At 37.6% G+C, this 23,592-nt stretch overlaps 1 protein-coding gene across 1 annotated transcript in view; it reads right to left on the bottom strand.

The window, feature by feature from the left end:
• Nucleotides 1–10,386, bottom strand: part of LOC117394376 (unconventional myosin-X-like) — a 108,519-nt gene extending 98,133 nt beyond the window's left edge. Inside the window, exon 1 of the mRNA XM_059020579.1 lies at nt 9,909–10,386. Coding sequence (XP_058876562.1) covers nt 9,909–9,929 — 21 coding nt within the window. The 5' untranslated portion in view covers nt 9,930–10,386. The remainder of the gene's footprint in view (nt 1–9,908) is intronic.
• Nucleotides 10,387–23,592: the final 13,206 nt, after the last annotated feature.

Below are 23,592 nucleotides of genomic sequence, written 5' to 3'. Positions count from 1 at the left end.
ACTAAAAAAAACATTAAACTAAAATACAAACAAACACAATTTTAAACAAATAAGTTTTTAAAAGGAGTTGACCTAGTTAGCCCAAACCATGACTAAGCCAAGTATTGAAACCAGGACCAGAGGACACACCTGGAAATGAAGTGGAGACAGACAGAGGGAAGCAGACACTTCTTCACACAGAGAGTGGTGAGTGTATGGAATGGGCTACCTAGAGATGCTGTTGAGGCAGAAACACCTGGATCCTTTGAGACCCACCTTGACAAAGTTCTGAGATCAATCAGCTATGAGGAACCGGAGAAGCTCAGATGGGCTGAAAGGACTCCTCTCGTTCGTAAACTTTCTTATGTTCTTATATTATTTAAAATATCTGATAATATTCGTTTTTGGGATAGATTTGCTTTTTCTCCAGCTAATTTTTCTTCACTTTTTTCAAAGTAGGTAAAAGTCGATTGGTACTTCTAAAGCAGAAATAAAAACATGGGGTGGAAGCAAGAAAATGCAGGAAGAGCTTAGTAAATGTATCTCGAGTGTCACCAAGAAAAGGGGAACAGCAGCCACTGCGCATCTATCACTACAGCGTAATGAAAGTAAACCGAGTAAATTCAATACAAGTACCAATCTGTGGAAATACAGTACCCTTCAGGTAGTTTTTAATGTGCAGCAATGGTCAAATAGCAAATCATCTTGTGTTTTTCCATTTCATTTATTTATTTATTTATTTTAAAGAAAACGATGTCTGAGTAATCAAATATTTAAAATTGCAGTTATATTTAACTCTTTCAACAGAGTGGACCTATAATACATCATACTGTATGACTTATTTACATAAAGGACTCCAAATATATGTTATTACATGTAGTGGGGTTGACATGTTCCGGTTACTAGCTAAATTAATCATTTTGAAAACTAGAATAGACCATGTCAATGACCATTTTAAAGTGGTTTTGGAATTGTCTGGAATAAATAACAGTACTGTTTTTTGTTTTTTTTGTGAGGAGATGACAATCCTCCTCATTATATCTGAAGTACTTTACAGTATGCCAGACAGCTGTACATTTAAAATATTTCAACTGAGACCATATGCCTGTGAAAACACCACATGTTCTTAACAGTCCCTGTTCAGTTTTCTGCCTCTTATCCTCAGAATTGCCTGCTGCTTCAGTTTTTAAAAAAATAAACCTATGCCATTCTAACCTTCTTCACTTAAGATGTCTTGTATTGTTAATGTTGATATTAGATTCAGATCTAGGATTATTATAAACAGCTGTTCAATACAAGATGCTGTTCATATAGTTTGAGACAATACACAACACTATTAAAATGACTTAACAACTACAACATGTAAGACGGAGTTAATATTATCCAATAATATCAGCCACAGTAATATAAACAGGCTATACTTGGTTGATTGGACCTACGGCACAGGGTTAACAGCAGTTTGTTTTAGGTTTTCCAGTATGGTAGCAAGAGTGCCTGGTATTAAATATGCATGGTTTCATTTTCTGTACCTACTATTAAAGAACATTAGCACATATTGTGAAGCATGCACTCCGCAGGGTGGTCCCATGGTTAAAGAGAAGGGCTTGTAACCAGGAGGTCCCCGTTTCAAATCCCGGCTCAGCCACTGACTCATTGTGCGACCCTGAGCAAGTCACTTAACCTCCTTGTGCTCCGTCTTTCGGGTGAGACGTAATTGTAAGCGACTCTGCAGCTTGACGCATAGTTCACACACCCTATTTTCTGTAAGTCGTCTTGGATAAAGGCGTCTGCTAAATAAACAAATAATTAAAACATTCTGTTAGAAAGAGTGTTTATTTTATTTGAGCCATTGGCGTGGGCAAATATCACTTTTAAGTTGGTGGTCAAGTCTGGTCTTGGTGGCCCAATTCCACTAGAGCAGGGTGGTTGCTGGAGCGGACATCTCCGGCCCACTCTTTCACACGCTTTTATTTTTCTTAAAAATATGTTCGGCCATGAAGTTTGCACAAAAGCTTTTTTAAAAAAAACACCAAGGAGACAAATACAGATGCAGTCATTTTACACTATTTTCCATTATGCCTGTGCATTACCATTCAAAATTAGGCACTTACGTTTTGCAGATTTGAGAATTGCATTTTTTTTTTCTTATATTCAATGTAATTGGCGTTGCAATTTATAATTCATTATGATGGGAAAAATAGTGTCCCGATTGTGAAGCTGCATTTGTGCTATAAAAAAAAATCCGAGAAATGTCATTAGAGTGTCCATCTGTCTGCTTTATTACATAGCCTAAATTGTTCTTATAGTTATGCCCCAATACAGCGCTGTGAACACGGTTTATATTTTCTGCACTCTTAAGGACAGTTTATACAAGGGTGGTCCATTAGCCCTGTTGAAACTCACTCATATGTGTTCGTGGGTTGCTCAGATATTCAGTGAGATATTCAGATAGAAACAAGCCCATTATGAAGCAAAATTTGATACAAATCATATGCAAAGTTTGAAAGAGGTGACACCGTACACGACATCGTAGGAACCTGTTAAAAATCTTTTAATTGCAAGATGATAGTTCCTAACTTATTTTATTTTCAATTTAGGCATTTTTAGGCAATAACAATGAGAAGGCGTCTTCAAATTGAATTAGATAACTTCTCAGAGCACCTTATGTCAGCTTTTCTTCTTTGCTGATCATAGCTGGGGATTTTTTTTTTTTTAACTTGGGTCAAGTTATGCGATTACAACAACATTAAATAGTATTCCTTTCTGAAAAGGAGCATACTGAAAGTACTTAAACTAATATTGAAAAAATAGAAGACGGGGCTCTTCAGTAGTGACTGCTCACTAGGCTTCGTCTATTTCTAGGCAAACACAAAACAATGCATTTCAATTATGTATTTCATGGCAAAATTTAAATAGTGTATAAAACGTCACCACGTTACCACGTCTCCAACCCTGGTCCTGAAGAGCTACGGAGTCTTCTGATTTTCATTCCAGCCGAGTTCTCAGTTACTTAATTGAACCAATTAGTGGCTAAATTAGTCAAGATTAACATGTGTTCCAGATCTTTAGCCATTGATGACATAAAGACACCTAGAAAAGCTGCAGGATGGGACTGGGGGTGGGGGAGAATTAAACGCAATAGAAAATGTGACATGCTTGATGGAACGTTTAAACAAATCCCCCCTAAGATTCTGTCACGCACCCAAACAGTGAGGGAGAAAGAAAACAAAAAGGACATGAAATGTTAAATAAAGAAACTGCCTCAAGCAAGGCAAGTCGTTTTGTAATTCATGGCTGCATGACTTCTCTCTTGGCCTATTAATGATGGTTAACATAGCAACATTATCTTCATTACTGACAAACGACTGCTGTTTGCAATCAAATGCTCACTCCAAGGACCTTTAACCCCAGGCACTACATTCTTAGTTTACAGAACGCAGTAAGAGTCCTTCTGCCTGCCTAGCCAAAACAAGTGGAAACCTAAAGTGTAGGTCCAAATATGCAACAACATTATTAAATGAATACATAACTTTGTTATGATAGCTGACCTATTTTTATGTTTGTATCTCTTTGCTAATATTGTCATATTTAATGAGCTTCTGGTTCAAATTATATATATATATATATATATATATATATATATATATATATATATATATATATATATATATATATATATTAATGTTTATAAATGCTTTCCTCAGAAAGACAGCATTGAAATTTCAGTTAAACTTCCTGACAGGCAAATGTAAGAGTTGCTTAGTGAATAGTCTAATAGTCTACCTGATAAGTTTTGCATCACCTAGAATTTTAGGATGATTGAGCCAAAATAAAAAATAACAAAACTATAAACAAAATTTAGATATTTTATTTACCATTATGTAATGAAAGAAACTACAACATTAGATTGCAAATCTACCAGAAATCATAATAGTAGTACAGTATTTCATGTTAGATTGAAATTTTTCACATTTTTAAATTTCTCAGTTTTTCGTGAAGTATATGGAAAACTACAAAGTGGTGTGTAATTCAATATGTTAACGCAACATTATTCAGCAGGTTTCATTCTACTTTATGAAGTAAAATTATTTAATTATATAGGGTGATGCAAAACTTATGGCCATAGTTTTACAACTGCATGCTAGAATTTACATTGATGTACTGTAGCCTTTTGACAAACAAATCTGTCTGATCGAATCCCAGTGAACAAAATGTTCTAGATTTGGGCAACAAATTACTACTATTATGGACCAGTAAAAACGGTGCATTAAAATTAATAATTCAAACTAATTATACAACTGCTAGACTACAACAAAAACACCAAAACACATGCACTTAACTGAATACTAAACATTTCTATATTTCCAGCTCACATAAGACCAGCCAGCCTTTGAAAAGCCTACAATGGAAAAATGCTTGAACATTCATGATGTATCTGTTGATTCTGAACTTTTTTTTTATTCTCTTTACTTGACTTCTTACAATAAAAGTATTTTGGCTTCTGAAATGCATGATTGATCTCTGCAATAAACCTTAGCCCTTTTAACACCTTACGTTGTCAACAGTGAAGGATAATTCAAGTAAAACTGAAGTATCCCGTATCATATCCAATCCTACACAAATTGTACTCCACTTTTTCAGACTGATATAGTTTGGGCTTCTCTCTGTCTCAAGATATGCTTGCAGCACTTGAAAGATATACATGACATAAGTTATGTTGTACACCATGGAGCACAACCATACCCCACACACACTTATGTTATAACAAGAATAATATACCTTTATCATTTATACAGCACCTTATTATGCCAGAGGTATTTCAAAGAGCAACAGATTATGTTCCTTATTTTACAGGAATACATAACAAGGTTCATGTAATGCCAAATTCATACCAATTTGTCTTTAAGAAAAACTACTACAGTAGAATTTTAGGTAGATTATGAAAAATAGTTAAACTCCCACAATGGCAGACTAATCTTAGAATTTCTTATAGAGCATTATTATTTCAAGTCTGAGGCTGGTGCTAGGTGTTGTGCTTCACTTAAACAGAATGACTTCTTGAGTTGTCACATGACAACCGCGTGACACACTTAATGTATGACATATTAACAAAGGGGTATATTATTTATTATTATTCTGGTGCTCTGCAGTATGAAGGCGAACAGGGCAGTCTCTAATTATTTTCCAGTGATTTTGGTTAATGTTCAGCAAGTTCGATCACCATGCAATGGTACAGACCAGACCCAGAAGGTCATTATGTTATTGATCTTGTTAGTGCCAGCATATGCTGTTGTCCCAGTCAAGATACAACTGCACTCACTGGTGTTGTTAAATACAAGCATTTGTACTTCCAATGATAGGATGCATTTTCTCCTTTGATACTAAAACATACAGTAAGGAAGTTTTGAAACTTGGGTTCAAAAGGACTGCCTCCTACACACAACATGCCGTCTAATTCTAAACAGAAAACCTAAATAAGTAACTTGTCCCTGTTGCATTTGATTAATGTCCATCCCTTCCCTTCACCATCTCCACCCTTATCTTCCCACTGGTCCAATCTATTATGGGGGTCTACAACCTGGCCAGGTTTCTTGCATTCATGGTATCTAATTCAAATTCATTCTGTTGCCTGGGTTTGTACTTAACTATTGAAATGGTGAGGACTTACCAAGTACAGGATGGGATTCTAAACTCTATCTGCCAAGAACAATGAATGATGTTATAGGCCTTTCAGGCTTTCAATTAAATATAAAAGGTCTGGTATACTCTTCAAAGATAAAGGGAAAATAAGAGACTACTTCACTATTTATCAAAATGAATGCTGCAGGCATTCACAGTGTTTTTAGTGGCCAAGATCTCTAAAAAGCACAACATTTATAATAACCAAATTAATAATGCTTCAGGGTCTGTTATGTGGAAGTTTGAGAAATAGACTTTATTGCCCTGGTCTTTAAGCATCTAAAAGGTTTTAGAAATAGATCAGCCTGTGTTTCTGTGATGCGGATTTGTCAGTCTTAAGCTCTGCATAATGCTTCACAGCTTGCAGATATAATGTAATTGGGGATACAGGAAAAAACAATGGGAGTTCAAATCTTCCGACTCCCACTGGGTGCCATGAGCAGCTGATCCCAAGGGAGTGTCATTTAAGTCCCTGTTCAATACAGAGACCTTGTTATACAATAGGGGCGCGTGCAAGTCAGCAATGGTAACAATTAACCCCACATCTGTAATTTACAACAGTGACGTATTCCCCTCTTTAGTGCTCCGACAGTTCAGCATTTTCTTTGATCAATAGCTTTCACTTAAACACAGAGGTATTTATCTCCCTTAAACGTATGTTTGTAATTTTGAGTTATTTTATGAAATGTCTACAATGGAGGGGTGTGGGGCTGCTGCTAGTTTATTTGAATGAAAAACGATAGCTCTTGTATTGTGATAAAAGTATTATAATACAGCTGTAACAGATTCTTAATAGGTTATGTATTATGCATTATAACTAGCAGACAGTATACAGTATTTAAAATACATAAAGCACTTATAATCCTATAGTTGCTAAAGATGTAGGGAATGCTAATAGTAAGAACAGGAGTCGCTGTCAACACTTAACTGAACTAATGATTTAGGGAAAATGGGATTTTAAAACTATTTAGGTTTATACAGTACAGGCACAGAAACTGATTCTGTGTTTACTTTTATCTGTTCATAATACAGCAGTCTTCTGTAGCCATTTCATTAAACAGTTTTGTGTACAAATAAAATAAACAAACCAAATTCTGAGGCAGATACAATTTTCAGTATGAGGGCATTTTAACAATAATCTTCTCATGAGTATTTGGAAAACAAAAGATAAAACTAAAACGCTAAATTTTCAAAAGATTTAGCTTTAGTTTAACTTTTCTTATGCCATATTTTCAAAAGTGCCAAATAACAAAACAAACAAAAGCTGTGATAACATTAAACACAGTCAGCACTGTTTTTCTTTTTCAGTCCTTTTTAAAAACCTCCGTAAATACAGGAAAACCATAATTACAATCACATCCTTCGAGCTTCTGCTGGAAAAGAAAACCCCTACCAGAGGTTCAAAGAGATGCAGGTTTATTTAGCCAGTCATCCGATAAGGCCCCGATTCAGTAAACACCAATACTTCTTTCAAAGCACATTGTGAATTTAAAATATCAGCACTGCAGCTTCTAAAGATTTGCAATGCATTTGGGGTTTCTTTTGTTTTTTTTTTAAAAGCCTCATTCTACACTAAAGCTCCATAACAAAAAGTGGCAAAGAATCCTGCCAAAGTAATGCAAAACACATACTATGCAATACACTGTTAAAATGCAAGAAAACAAACACATGCGTCAGAATTATTTTACTCCTAAACATACATACATAGATATGTTTGTGCTTCCCTGCAGGATTTATGCAGCACACTCTGAGTCACAAAAGAGGTGAAACTAATATTACAGCAATTTCTGTGTGAGTAAATTACAGGAACCATCCCTTCGTTTAGCAATTGATTCGCAGGTGAGCAATATAATCACTTCACAGGATTACTAACCGACAGGTAAATAAACATTCACTTCCTGACAGAGAGAGCCTGTTATGTAATTTGAATAAAAACAGGTTTTTCAGCTAAGGAGTGTTTCCAGATAACAACCAGTCCTACCCAGGCTGCATACCACGTTTTCACACTGCTTTTAAATGAGCGTTAATGCAGCCAACATAACAACCAGTCCTACCCAGGCTGCATACCACGTTTTCACACTGCTTTTAAATGAGTGTTAATGCAGCCAACATAACAACCAGTCCTACCCAGGCTGCATACCACGTTTTCACACCGCTTTTAAATGAGCGTTAATGCAGCCAACATAACAACCAGTCCTACCCAGGCTGCATACCACGTTTTCACACTGCTTTTAAATGAGCGTTAATGCAGCCAACATAACAACCAGTCCTACCCAGGCTGCATACCACGTTTTCACACTGCTTTTAAATGAGCGTTAATGCAGCCAACATAACAACCAGTCCTACCCAGGCTGCATACCACGTTTTCACACTGCTTTTAAATGAGCGTTAATGCAGCCAACATAACAACCAGTCCTACCCAGGCTGCATACCACGTTTTCACACTGCTTTTAAATGAGCGTTAATGCAGCCAACATAACAACCAGTCCTACCCAGGCTGCATACCACGTTTTCACACTGCTTTTAAATGAGCGTTAATGCAGCCAACATAATGTGACAGATGGTACTGTATCTGTATTCGGGGGGGGGTTTGTGATGAACATTCTAACTTTAGTCTGCCCTTTAGCTCAAAGACTGGTCCTTTGTTTTCAGATAGATTAGCAAAAAGCTGTATTAAGTATTTGACCACTTGCAGTTTTGGCAGAAAGACCGGTCAGCTGTTTTTTGTACCTTCTGGACTAAGTAACATTTGTCTATTGTGCTGTTTTTACAATAGTTTTTTTCCAACCTTCTTTCTGGGCTGTTTTACAAACAAAATCTAAATTTTAAAATTGTCACACACAGAACAAACAAAAATAAGCAAAAATGTTCCCTGTGTAATTAATTATGTTAAGTTATTTTATTTTATTTTATTTTTTTGTTACACAGTGATACAGTCAATATATACCATACCTGAAATAAATTCAGTGGCAACTGGTAACTCTTTACTTGAGTTGGACTATGCTTCAGAAATTCTTCATACAAAGATTTTGCACTTTGTGTAATTGTGCTGTGGCCTGGCCATTCATGAATTCAAGTTGTGATACAATTAATAGATCACACTGTATATGGCAATAGCAGTGTTGTAGCAGGATGATTCAGTATGTTTCCAGCTGTGTATATTCTGCAGGAAGTCACGCACTGTCACAATTAACAATAACAAAACATTCGGTTCCAAATAAGATTTACAGTAATAATGAAAATATAATCAATAAAACTGATCATAAATGTCAATAATGCGTTTCTGTATCTATATTAACCTGTAAATACAGGTGCATTACTGTCCATCTGTCATCAAAAGGAATCAACCAATGGCCGCTGAGTAAATTCAAACGCTGTATACAGTGTTCCAGTTCTTTGATATTTGTTTTTCAAACAACCCCCCCCCCGCCTCCTCCTCTTAAAGGAAATACCAGAACCATCGGGGGAGCCAAGACATTTACCCAGACACATCCTTGCTGAGGCGATGTACCTTACCCGGCATGTCCTTCCTTCCCTGACCGCTTTCACAGTAGCGGTCAACACACAGAATGAATTGCGCAAATCTAACATGCTATCAGCAGGAGCAAATGTCCAGAGACATTTCCAAACAGAACCCGAAGGTGGCATGGTGTGTATTAATACATGTTAGACTAGCATCACAAGCGCACCACATACACGTTTGCCCATAAAACATGTTTAGTTTTGCATGCTTACACTCAATATTTCCTTAAATAATCTACCAAAGCAACTAAACCGATGGCAGGCAAATTGTTTCATAAACATTTCTTATATTACTTTTTATAACAGGCAGTTTTATTTTTTTCGATTATTTTAAAATGCATGCGTAATACAAATATATAGGAGGCTGTGTAGTCCAGTGGTTAAAGAAAAGGGCTTGTAACCAGGAGGTCCCCGGTTCAAATCCCACCTCAGCCACTGACTCATTGTGTGACCCTGAGCAAGTCACTTAACCTCCTTGTCTTTCAGGTGAGACGTAATTGTAAGTGACTCTGCAGCTGATGCATAGTTCACACACCCGAGTCTCTGTAAGTTGCATTGGATAAAGGCATCTGCTAAATAAACAAATAATAATAAATAAAATAACTTCCACTTCATGTGTCAAGCTGCGTTTATTTGGTCTCTCTCTCTCTCAAAATAGCAACAAAAACCATGTTTTTGTTTTGTTTTTTTAATTATATACCGGTAACCAGCAGTAATATTGTACTCACCTCCGTAAAAAAATTATCCATGCTTTTTGCTTTTTTGTTAATCCAGGTATATTACACAGTCTGCAAAAGTCCGGCTGGACTATACGTTAATGGTGCATATAAAACATGAATGAAGAGTCAACTCCGACATTACCAGTTACTAATAGTCTTCTCCAGACCAAAAGTCAGAACACAAAACATCCACAGAGAATCCTTTGTTTCAGAAGTTCCTTATGGGCATTTACAAAAAAAAAAAAAAAAAAAAAAAAGTGGCACGCTTCGTTTCGCCCCCTATGGAACAATATTATCCTCTCAGTTTTAAAATACTCTTCAGTCAAGTGTCACAACACAATTCGATTTAAAGAAAAACAAAATGTTTTCTGTAGCACTTTGCCTGACTATGTTAAATACACGCAAACATTCTCACATTGTCAAGTACTGAAGTATGCGTGTAGTTCTCAAGGCAAACTCCGGGGCTGACTCTACAGTACAACTTGGAGCTCCACCCAGGACGTTTTGAAATTTAAACCAATCTCCTGAATAAATCACTATGCTCCGCCCGTGGGGAGCCGGAACACACTGTTAGTTCTGGGTCCAGCTACACACGTCATCTGTACGAATATCTTTATAAACTATTAAGAATGAGCAACTATACTTGCAGTACCGCTGATTCAAAAAGTAATTCTGAAAGTAAACAGCTGCTATATTGCCAGCGTTTTCATGTTTGTCTTTCTACACATTGCCTACGTGTTTCTAAAAAAAAGAACGACAAATAAAACATCATTTGACTTTTTCCCTCCTCTAAACGCAACACGGTATTTGTCAGAAGTTGTGTTGAAAGACCACAATTTGTAATTCAAAATTTTTTTTTTTATCTTATCGTGTCTTTTTTAATTTTGTATCACAATAACTCAACAATACAGCAACTGTACAGTATGGGTTTACAAGTATATGCTATTGGAAAACGAATATACTGTTCCTGGTTTAATCAAAAACCCGGACTTTTAGGAAGTGATTTAGGACAAGGATTAAAAACCTGAGATAATTAGTATAATTCTGTGAGGGAGGGGGGTCATTAATGACCCCTTTCTGCTTCTCAGCTCCTTCAATTTAGTAAGGAGAGGACTACCTTCCTTCCAAATTATGGTTTATTTTCTTTTAAGAATTGTGTACATTTTTGTCACGAAGATGGCTGTATGTATTTACAAATCTCAGCTAAATTAGATGGCTTGGTCAGAATGCTCAACATGGGAACTTCAGTATGACCGATTAAAACTTATTTTTAGGACCCATAAGATAGAGTACAGTAGAAGCAATAATATTGTAGCGTGCACGGGGGAAGGCAGCAGTAGGGCTGGTAGGTGACGTAATCACACACAGGGACATAAGCCCGATATACGCTCTTTGCAAAGAAGCCGGCTGTTTTGTACAGCGGTATCGGCGCTATGCTTCAGTGCGAAAGGTCCCGGGTGTTCGCGCCCGCCCTCCGCCTGTGTGTGCATTTCCTCGCTCTGTGTGATGTGCCTGCCTGCGGGAACAGAGAACGCTACAATATTATAAAAACAAATCGTTTCAGTGCATGCTAATTTACATACTTGTAGAGAATACAGATTTGTTTTTTAAATGTAGTGTTACTATATATTTATTTAAATGGTAGAACTATTTTTCTCAAACTTTGAAAGAGAAAGAGTTTTCCTTTGAAAGAGACTTCTCATAAAAATTTACAGGGAGACAGCAGGTCCGTATAAAGATAGATAAAGGTATACAATACAGTTCTCTTTACATTTTCAGCAAGTCCTGACAATCCATTGCCATGGCTCTAAAGTAACAATGAAACCATTACAACCTTTAATATCTTTATTTGCATACTTGCCGAGAGCATTTTTCTTAATTAGCAACATTGTTTCATAAGACAGAAACCTACAATATATGTCTATGGGATTCAAAGAAGAATTAATACCAAGATCGAATTACTGTAGCAGGAATGTTTACTGCATTAACTTGTTCGTGGACTGACTGACCCTCAGGTCATTTTTTATTACTAGCAAGACTAATCAGGTTGGGTAAGGCTGTACCTGTTGTATATATATATAGAAAGCTAGGTCAAAGTTACACCCAACATAAGAGTGTTATCCTAGCTAACAAACTTCATAATCTCACACTTCTATTATTTATTTCTTAGCAGGGTTGCCTTATCCAGGGCGACTTACAATTGTTACAAGATATCACATTATTTTTACATACAATTACCCATTTACACAGTTGGGTTTTTACTGGAGGAATCTAGGTAAAGTACCTTGCTCAAGGATAAAGCAGCAGTATCCCCCACCTGGGATTGAACCCACAACCCTCCGGTCAAGAGTCCAGAGCCCTAACCACTACTCCACACTTCTAACCCAATCAATGTAGTGAATTTAGCATTACATTCTCTGCTGGCAAGGGTTAGCTACGCTTTTTGGCAGTATCCAGCTCTATGTTTACAGGATGCTGGAGACACCCGCCCAAGGCTTTTAAGAAATTAAAGAGAAAAATACCCCTAGGGTCTGCGAGAGCGGGGGGCGGAAGATGACTCAACGTTGAACAACACGGTTATTTATTTTTTATTTCTTAGCTGACGCCCTTATCCAGGGCGACTTACAATTGATACATTATTTTACATTCATTTACCCATTTATACAGTTGTTTTTTTTTACTGGAGCAATCTAGGTAAAGTACCTTGCTCAAGGGTACAGCAGCAGTGTACCCACCGGGGATTGAACCCACGACCCTCCGGTCAAGAGTCCAGTGCCCTAACCACTACTCCACACTGCTGCCCAGTGATGGAGTAACTTGATAAGGAAACTGGTCCTGCTCTGTTCCATTGTCCATAGGTCTTGCCATGGCAATGACTTAGGAAAGGAAACGGATATGAGTATGGAGAGTACTTCACAAAAGACTAGTTCAAGATCTGCAGGTAGCAAAGACAGGTTTGTGTCCAGGTTTGTGTCTGCAGCTGGAGTAAGGCGACAAAGGTCAGGGGTTTGAAGATTCATCAAGGGAGAATGAAATGCTTGACGGAGAAGGGACAAGGACCTCACATTGATCTGTACTTCTTATGAAGTCAGTCCAGTCAGTCGAAAGAAATTCAGCGACAGGAAGCAAACAGTTCGCAGGATATCAGCACCCCTGTCATAGACATGAGGAGGACTTTCATGGATACAGCTAGTGATGAACCTAATGATCCTTGTGAACCCGGTCAGACAAACCAGCATAAGAGAGAAAAGAACCTCAACGGGCACACGCCTGGAGTTAAATGGCCAAGAGCTTGTGAGAAAATTGCGTGGGACACAGTCAGTTTCACCCTATTTCCCTATTAAATGTAGAAGGCAAGATTGTCTTCAGCATTATTGCTCAGAGATTGTCAACTTACCTATTAAAGAACTGCATCATTGACACTTCAGTACAAAAAGCGGGCATTCCAGGTTTCCCAGGATGCTTAGAACACATCAATGTGATCTGGCAACAAATTCAATCAGCTAAAAAGGAGAGGAAGGAGCTCCATGTGATATTCCTGGATTTGGCTAATGCATATGGTTCAGTGCCACATGAACTTCTTTGGGCAGCATTTGATTTTTTCAGTGTACCGATGACAAGAACACATTTTGTGAAAGCCTACTTTGGAGATTTGCAATTTAGTTTTTCAACTTCAGAATTCAGCATTACATGGCAATGCCTAGAGGTTGGAATAATGGTAGGATGCACCATTTCTCCACTGGCTTTTACCATGGCAATGGAAGTAATCATTAGGGCATCAAAATGGGTAGTGTGAGGAGAGCGCTTGGCTTCTGGAATGCGACTACCACAAATTCCAGCATACATGGATGACATGACAACCATGACTACAACAGTATCCTGCACTAATCTGTTATTGGGCAAATTAATCAATAACATTGAATGGGCACGAATGCAATTCAAGCCCACTAAATCAAGGAGCATCTCTATAATTAAAGGTAAAGTAGTAGATAAAATGTTCTACATTAATGGTGAGGCAATACTAACAGTGTCTGAGAAGCCAGTGAAGAGTCTTGGGAGATGGTACGACAGGGATCTAAAGGACACAGTTAGTGTGGGAGAAGTTAGACAACAAGCAGTGGAAGGGTTGAAGAGCATAGACAGCAGCGCTTTACCAGGCAAACTAAAACTCTGGTGCTTTCAGTTTGGTCTACTGCCGAGGCTGCTGTGGTCACTGACTGTGTATGAGATTTCTTTGACAATAGTTGAGAAGCTGGAAGCTTTAATCAGCTATACTGCAGCTACCAGTCTCCGCTCTAACTGAGAAGTTTAAGTGCGCCAAGGTCCGACTGTTAATTACATTAGTAGAGTCATGCGACAAATGCATAAGGGAGGCAGCACCTGTGTTGAAAACTGGAAGAAAGTGGGCGGCAAAGAAAGCCGTGGAGGATGCAAAGGCTGCCCTTCGAATTGGTGATATCGTGGGGCAAGTTCAGCATGAAAGAGGGGGTCTTGGTTTCAGTTCAGCTCCTCCTACATGGCACAAGGCAGCCCCAGCTCAATGGAGGAAGCTGGTAGTCAACGAGGTGCAAAAGCAGGAGGAGAGGATGAGGTGCATAAAGGCTGTTTCCCAGGCCAAGCAGGGTAAATTGATGAAATAGGAGAGTGTGGAACAATGCAAGATCCGCTGGCAAGACCTATGGACAATGGAACAGAGCAGGACCAGTTTCCTTATCAAGTTAATTTCTCCCATTACCACAGAACCTAAACCTCTGGGTAGGAGAGGATCCCTCATGCCCTTTGTGTTCATCACCTGCAACACTAAGGCACATTTTGACAGGATGTAAGGTGGCTCTTGGCCAAGGACGGTTTACTTGGCACCATGACCAGGTGCTGCTATGTTTGACCTTAGCATTGGAAGACAAGCGTAAAATGACCAATAAGTTGCCACCAGTTCCATCAAAACATTACACACAAAAGACAGTATTCCTCCACCCAGGACAGCAACTGCCAAGAAAAGGTGTTAAAACCAAGCCTCGCCCAGGACAACTGGAAGCTGCTAGAGACTGGAAAATGCTGGCAGATGTTGGTCAACGGCTTATTTTTCCACCTGAGATTGCCACCACTAACCTTCGACCAGATATTGTCTTGAGGTCTGGATCAGCACGCCTTGTTCACCTCATAGAGTTAACAGTGCCATGGGAGGATGCTGTAGATGAGGCGTATGAGAGGAAGAAACTGCGGTATGCTCAACTAGCCGCAGAAGTGGAACAGCGAGGATGGAGAGTCCGGGTTTACCCAGTGGAGGTGGGTTGTCGAGGATTTGTGGCACACTCTACAACCCGGTTTCTCAAAGACGTCGGATTCAGTGGCCAAGAGTTGCATTGCACAGTGAAGAACTTATCTGAAGCAGCAGAGAGGAGCAGCAACTGGCTGTGGTTGAGATGGAAAAATTCTGGGTGGGGATCTCAAGCACAATATAAAGAAAGAAACGCTGATGTACGGGTAAGTAAGCTGGGCTGAGTTGAGTGGGGGATGGAGGGGGGTGGTGCTGGGATGCCAGAATCACCGTCGAGCACTGTGTTGTGGGCTAGTCGACGAAACACAGAGGATGGAAGATGCCCACTTGAAGACCTCAGAGATGTGCCCTACTTAGCTCAATCCAGATGGTTGTCATGCTGATGCGCTGGGGAGACCGCACTGTGGTTGATCCCCGGAGCCAGCATCACAGCCGTTGTGTGTGCTGATGCGCTAGGGAGGCAAAATAAGCTGATCCCTGGAGCCAGCATTACACTTCAGCCATCAACACAAGGCAGAAGGATATCTACATCATCATATGGAAGGAAATGCAAATGGATGGAGACACAGGTGGATCACATTAGTCTACTGTAAAACTACGTCTTAGTTGGTGTTTATCTTGGCGAGAGCAAAGTTCAAATCAGCATGAAGTTTTAACATCTACTCTAATGTAATGGAACTCCTGCTGTCCCTCGGGGAACAACAGCAGCTGGCAAAATAATACATTTCTATAAGCCAAAAAGTTTTATTATAGCCACCACGGGAGATAGATAGTGGTGTTAATATAATAGCAAATCAACAATGCACGCTAATTACATATTACCTTGAACAACAGCTTTGGTCATTGTTTTCAGAATTGGCACCAAATTATATGATCTTTTTATAGCTGGGAAAAAACGCATTTTAGGAAAAAATAAGTGCATGCAATAAACAAAACAATGATGAATCATAAAATAGATTCACATGTGCTCTGTGTAAGGCATCAATTTGGTACATTTGAAGTAACAACAAAATGACCTCTTGGAATTGATATGGGGGTATAACCCGCTGTTCACTCTCTCTTCTCTGCTGTGAATAATGGTCCTTTTGTTATAAAACGATCAATCAATTTGTGTCCTTAGCTTGTTAGAAAAGTATCTTGGGAACAGTATTATTATTTCTACAAAGACATCTTAAAGAGGATATTGTTTCAATTGCAGGAGCTTCTGAGCCATGATCCAGATTATTTCAGGCTGCATACCAGTATAAATTGTATTGGCACTCTCTGTTATGCCCTTGTAATATGATAATCCCTGGAGACAGACTAAAGGCAATCGCTACTTTTATTCTGACAAACTATAGTAGGGGAGTAGTGGTTAGGACTCTGGACTCCTGACCAGAGGGTTGTGGGTTCAATCCCCAATGGGGGACACTGCTGCTGTACCTTTGAGCAAGGTACTTTACCTAGATTGCTCCAGTAAAAACCTAACTGTATAAATGGGTAATTGTATGTAAAAAATGTGTAATAAAATATCTAATGTAATTGTATGTAAAAATAATGTGATGTCTTGTAACAATTGTAAGTCGCCCTGGATAAGGGCGTCTGCTAAGAAATAAATAATAATAATAGAAAAGGTTCAGATTTCACTGACCATGAGGTAAAAAAATAAATATATGGTAAGCTTAATATAAAAAAAATGGGTTTGGGCTAAAACAATGTTGTGATGTTCCTTTTATTTTTGATGAAAAATAGTGTTTTTCTTTGAATAAGTATGTGTTACCCTTGATTCAGACAAAAATATTTAATTCAGATATAAACATCCTTGCAAAGACTATAATAAATATTGTTCAAAATATGCTCATGTGAATGTTACATACCAATATCACAAAATAAGTCTGAATCATGTGTCACGAGGGATTATACAGTAGCTGGGGTTGTGCACGTTATGCTTTGTTTTGCTTTTGTATTTATTATATTTAGTTATTTTGGGTTTTGCACTTGTCATGCTTCCCCATTTCATTTTCTTTATTACCCAAAGGGAAGCATGTTGTTGCTTATTTTGTATTGATGTATTTATTTGTTTAGTATGTTTATTATTTGTAATACAGCACAGGTGAATAGAAGGAGAAAATAGTCCCATTCCCCAAAGTCCAAATGCAGCCAGGTATTTTCCATTTGCACCAATTAACTATCATTGTCAGTCCATTATAAAACAGGAACTAAAAGTACAGGAAGGGGATCCATGGTTCCAGGGGGAGTTATAAGCCAGTTTTACATTTGACCTTTAGGAGAGGTAAAAGGTCACGGGCAATTACATCTTTTGACATAACATACATGGGTTACTATACTGTATGTGTTCCATAGTAACCATGGCCAAATCTGCACTCTACAAGGAGTTATTAGCCAGTTTTGTAAGTTGATGATGTCATCCAACGTGGCTGTCATGTTTTTATTGTAGCAACTTCCCTTGACCATATCTTAAAGACAATCATACTAGGATCATGTGTGCCAATTTTTGTTTCAATCAGACTAGCAGTTTGGGAGAAAAATAACTTTGTAGTTTGTGATTATGATATCATGCAGCATGGCTGCCATACCACACAACCTATAAGCTTGTTACGAACACCAGTTAATCTTGGACTCTCTCTCAACAACTATACCAACTTTCAGCACTCTGCAATAAGTGGTTTTCGAAAGACGAATTTTTACATTTAGGCAAAATGTTTTTTTCAGTACAATATGGCGGCCAAACCATGTGACCTAAGACATAGGTTCAACTAACATTTACCAGCTTCCCATAAGCATCTATCATCCTACCCAATTTCGTCAGTTTTCGAGCAACGTTTGGCGGAAAGAATAATAAAAATAATCCAAGCAATAACAATAGGCTTCCCAGCCCTATGGGCCTGGAAGCCTAATTATAAAAATGTATGCTTGCCTGGAATTAACACTAGTAGACCCTGACACACGTACACCTGTATTTTTCAAAGAGCAGCTTCATCAATACAGTACTTTGTGTAGAGCACCCTCTAGAGGTCTATGCGAATATATTAGATAATTATGCTTACCTGAAATTGAACACAGTATTTTCTGGCCAAGGCAAAATCTGACAGCAGCAATTTATACTTTTATTTTACACATGTGCAATAGTAAACTGTCTACTAGAACCAGTCATTGTATTTATCTTGCTCTTAATTGTATGTTATCACTTGTACTGTGATTCTTGAAATGTATTTTTGTTTACGACTGTAAGTCGCCCTGGACAAGGGCGTCTGCTAAGAAATAAATAATAATAAATAAATAATATGTGTGTGTGTGTGTGTGTGTGTGTGTGTGTGTGTGTGTGTGTGTGTGTGTGTGTGTGTGTTTGTGTGATGTTGCTCTTTCATTCTAGATGCCAGTCATAAACATATGTATTTAATGTGACAACAGTGACCTTTTACTGCACTTCAGTACAAAATATTAATGGGATAATATTAAAGTCTTTTTTTTAGTCTTTTTAAACTTTAAGTTTAAGGAACATTTTTCCTTATCATACTAAATTAGCAGTGACTCATTTCTCTTGGACTACAATAGACATTTTAAATTGGTCAGTTTTGCTGTTATGCAATGCTATATGCATATACAGTTTGCAAATAATACATCTGAAAACCACTGGAGCTGATCTAACTGGAACAAGTGGTATAAAGAAACCTGAAGTTTCTAAATCCACACACAAACAAACATTACAGTATATAAATATGATTCAATTGGATGAATTTTTCTTTTTTAAATAAACCACTGCATAAATGTATTAAAATAACGATATAAAACAGTAATGCATTGTATTGGGAGAGACACAAGCTGGTAGTGTATATGTAAACAGCTATGCCATTAATCAAAATCAGTTTTTTTAGGAATAGATTTTTATGGCAGATCCACAGATCGCACAACACCCTTTACTTTAGCTGTAAAGTATTTCATGAAAAAGCTATACTAAACGAGTATGGAAATACACCTCCATGGATGTATATATACTAAATGATCTGTAATAAAAAGCAGAAATTATCACAAAGAATAACAAAGTGAAACCATTTCAGATTTGCAGATGCACGGTAGATCTGTAATGGAAGGCAAGCAACTGGACCTTATTCTGTGTCTTCCTCAGAGAAAGATGAAGTCAAAGAAGGGACAACATTATTATTATTATTTGTTTATTTAGCAGACACCTTTATCCAAGGCAACTTACTGAGACTAGGGTGTGTGAACTATGCATCAGCTGCAGAGTCACAATTACGTCTCACCCAAAAGACGGAGCACAAGGACGTTAAGTGACTTAGCTCAAGGTCACACAATGAGTCAGTGGCTGAGGTGGGATTTGAACCTGGGACCTTCCGGTTACAAACCCTTTTCTTTTACCACTGGACCACACAGCCTCAACATTAGACATGTCAAGCATTCATCCCAATTCCTAGTTGGAAGCAGGTTGATATTTTTTAATCAAAGTAGCTGTACCGAGAAATAAAACCACCCCAAGTGTGTTTCTGTTTGCAGATTTCCCACTAGAGGAAATGGGAGCGCCAAACTGGGGAATGTCAGATATTTAAAATGAATAAATGAATAAATAAATAAATAAATAAATAAATAAATAAATAAATAAATAAAATACATTAAAGTAAAGATGAATTATATTAATATATCCCAGGCTCTCAAATACATGTTAAAAGAAGTGTTATACCAAGCTTACAATTGGACAAATGCATCGTCTGTATAAAAAGGTTCAGCAATTACTGTTGTCTGTTTGACAACTTGTAATATAATGAAAGATTATAGTCTCATTGAATGAAATGCTAAACTATACAATAAGGGAAATAGAGTAGATATTAAGTTAAAGTAGATATTAAATTTATGATGCTAAATTGTATTCAAGCATAATAATGGTCTTCTCAAGTGGTTCATTTCTATACAAAGCATACGTTTATGGTTTTAAAACCTCATGTCTGCTAAAGATGAGTCCTAAATTATCAGGACAGCCGTCTTCATACGCTATACCGTTAATCAAACTGTAAAAAACAAAAGGTTGAGAACGCTTAAGGTCTATCACGTATAATAAGGGTTTTATTGATGTGTGGTTCATTTCTATGTATACAGCATATACAGTTGTTTATAGTTGTCTGACTGTAATACCTCATGTGTCTTTAAAGTCCAGCATTGTCAGGGTGTAATACAACTGTTAACAAGATTGGTCTGCCTTGGGTACGAGTAATGTATTTAATATGTAGGTTAGTAAAACTAAACCGAAAATATATTACAACTAAAAGTATAAAGCAGTCAGTATTTTTGGTACCAAATTAATTACTAATTACATTTTTCTTGTGTTTGTATTTAGTTTCGATTACTGTCTCATTGAACCTGGGAAAGGCATGTAAGTCAACCTGAAAGTGGGGAATGGTCCAATTACAAATGCCTCAAAACTAAACAACAGTAATTAAGAAAAAAGAATCAATGATATCAACTCTGGAGCAAATACAGTATGAGAGAAAAAGAAGTGCATGCAAGCTGTATAAAATATTCAGCTGTGTCATGTACAGTACCCTGACTCTTTGTGTACATTGTCATATTAGGGGGAAAACATAGCTGTGCATGCTAGCACTGTTATCAGGAGGAACGGTCTGTTGCGAAATAGTTCAGTTTACTAAAAGTTTTCGGGAAGGGCCATGTCACAGAGTGGGTGGTTTTGAATGCCTCAATCCCAGTAAAACATAGCCAAGCCATTACGCCTACACTCTAAACAGGAAGATGTGATCAGCTTGTGGAACATTTGTATGATTAAGGTGACAGATCAGTTTGATGGTGCAGAGTGCTCTGAAGTGATGGGTGCAATGGGTTTATAGTTGATAAGCCCCATAATTGTTGAATTGTATTACAATTATAAAGGTATAAAAGGTATAATATCCTAGAATTAAAAATTCCCTTGAAATGTATCATGCCACTTAGAAGCCATGTATCAGTCACTTTCTGTGCAACATGGATTAGGATCCAACCTGACCCCATATATTGAATGTGAGACATAATTACAGCCTCTAATAACCAAGCTGGGGTGTAACCCTGAAGCTGAGACTGATGCCAAACTTGTGAGATTGTTCCTTATGAAACATTAGTCATTTCTATAGTCCTAGTTGTAGAAGCTCAAAGGTGAGCTGCCCATTTGCTCATTTGTTACTTATCATAGATGTTTCCACCAGGCCTATAGACTGATATTACTTAGAAAGAAAAGAAGTAACAAAAGAAAAGACATCTTGGAGAAAGTATGCAGGGTTTATTCAAAGACACTGCACCATTGGAAAAAAAAATCAACAATGATGAATTACAGGACACAATTGCTAACATTATTCCTGAATTTCGTAGAACATTGCACCAGTTTCATAAAATAATATAATTGTTCTTTGGCATCACTTCAGCTCTTGCAGGAAACACATTAACCACATTGAAAAATGCTTGTGCAATACATATTGCACTACGCAACCATTTACATTTTTGTAACATTAATCTGGAGCTTTTTTCTACAGCTTTGGCCAGAATTTTTGCATAGCCTGTCCGTTTTTTTTTTTTTAAAGCTTGTTTCCCTGTTATCCCTCGCTAGCAGAACTTATTTCAGTCCCTTTTATCCTCTTTGAGGAAAACATTACACAGTTGTTAATTTTACAAAATAACTTTCTCTTATTAATTTCAGTATCTGTAAGTTACAGGTAGTGGACAAAAAATGGAAACACCTGGGTAAATGAGGGACACCAAGTATATTGAAAGCAAGGGCTTCCACACAGGTGTGGCTCATGCGTTAATTAAGCAAATAACATCCCAGCATGCTTAGGGTCATGTATAAAAATGCTGGACAGGCCTGGTTGCCTATAATTATGGCTAGCATGGCTGCAAGAGGAGACCTCAGTGACTTTGAGAGGGGTGATTGTTGGGGCGCGATTGGCAGGAGCTTCAGTGACCAAGACAGCTCAACTTGCTGATGTTTCACGAGCAACGGTGTCTAAGGTGATGTCGACATGGAACTCCGAGGGAAAGACATCATCAGCAAAGGGCAGCAGTGGGCGGAAGCGCATACTCCAGGATATCCGTGCATTAATTCGAAGTACAAGGCAAAACAGGCGAGCAACTGCAGATCAATTGACTGCAAATTTCAACCTTGGGCGCGAGCAGCCAGTTTGATAAAAAACAGTCCGCCGAGAACTCCACAGAGCGGGATACCATGCCCTATAAAGTGACTTTACTTTGGTGTTTCCATTTTTGTGTCCACTACCTGTAGTTCTGCTAGTATAATGTTTTCTTTTTGTTGTTTCAGCAAATGCCATTTCTGATTTTCCTGCCAGGTTAGTCTCCTAACACAACCCTAAATGTGTTGCATGTGTTCTAACAGATTTAATAATTATTTATAGAAATATTAAATTAGTTATATTAAATAACTCTTTACTAGTCAGTGTAACACAATGCTATCTTTATGGTGCTGTTCCAAAAGTGTAAATTACATAGGAATATGTAAAATTACATATACAGTATAGAGTATATAGAAAATGGGGTGTTAGGTCATTTATTATTATTATTATTATTATTATTATTATTATTATTATTATTATTATTATTATTATTAATTTATTTAGCAGATGCCCTTATCCAGGGGGTCTTACAGTTGTTACAAAGTATCACATTACGGAGACCCCCAAATGGCTCACCTGGTAAAAGCAGTGGTTGTGCGAGGCAGCTGGTGACTCCGGGGGTGTGCCAGATTAGCCTTGGCGCTCCCAGGGTTCGGGAGGTGGGATCCAGCCTCGACTGTTTCTGCTGGTCATGTATTTTCGGTACACTAGGTGTACTGGCTGGTGTGGGGAATCGCTGCGGTGAAGGAGAAAAATAATAATTGGGCATTCTAAATTGGGAGAACATTTTAAAAAATAATTTAAATAATTTAAAAAAAAATCACATTACAAAATATCACAATACAAAATATCACATCACATATAAGAGCAGTTATAAAATACATTAACATTAGTAGTAAATAAGAGCCAATTCAAATGAGAGAACAAAATACAGTAAATCATTACGTTTGAGAGCGATTTCGACTAAGCAGTTAAAATATTTCGTTATAAGAGTAAATTTTACTAAGAGCAAGTAGTCAGTACAATACATGGGTACGATTGATTTCAAATAAGAGCAATTACAAAAAACATGAATACGGTTACCTTTAAGAGTAAAATCAAGTACAAGATATAGAAAATATAATTATGATTGAGAGCAGTAGTGGAATACAGCAAAGTGTGGAGCAGTTCAGTGCAAGTACAAGATTATGCAAGTACTGATACAATCGGGTGCCATATAGTCCAGTATAGTCGAGAGTTTTGAGGTTTCTTTCTTACGTGAAAAAGGATTGCGCAAAACGTGATTTCCAAGACC

The sequence above is a fragment of the Acipenser ruthenus genome, chromosome 3, assembly GCF_902713425.1.
Source record: "Acipenser ruthenus chromosome 3, fAciRut3.2 maternal haplotype, whole genome shotgun sequence".
In the NCBI taxonomy this organism is placed as follows: Eukaryota; Metazoa; Chordata; class Actinopteri; order Acipenseriformes; family Acipenseridae; genus Acipenser; species Acipenser ruthenus.
This window is presented reverse-complemented; position numbering and strand designations above follow the sequence as displayed.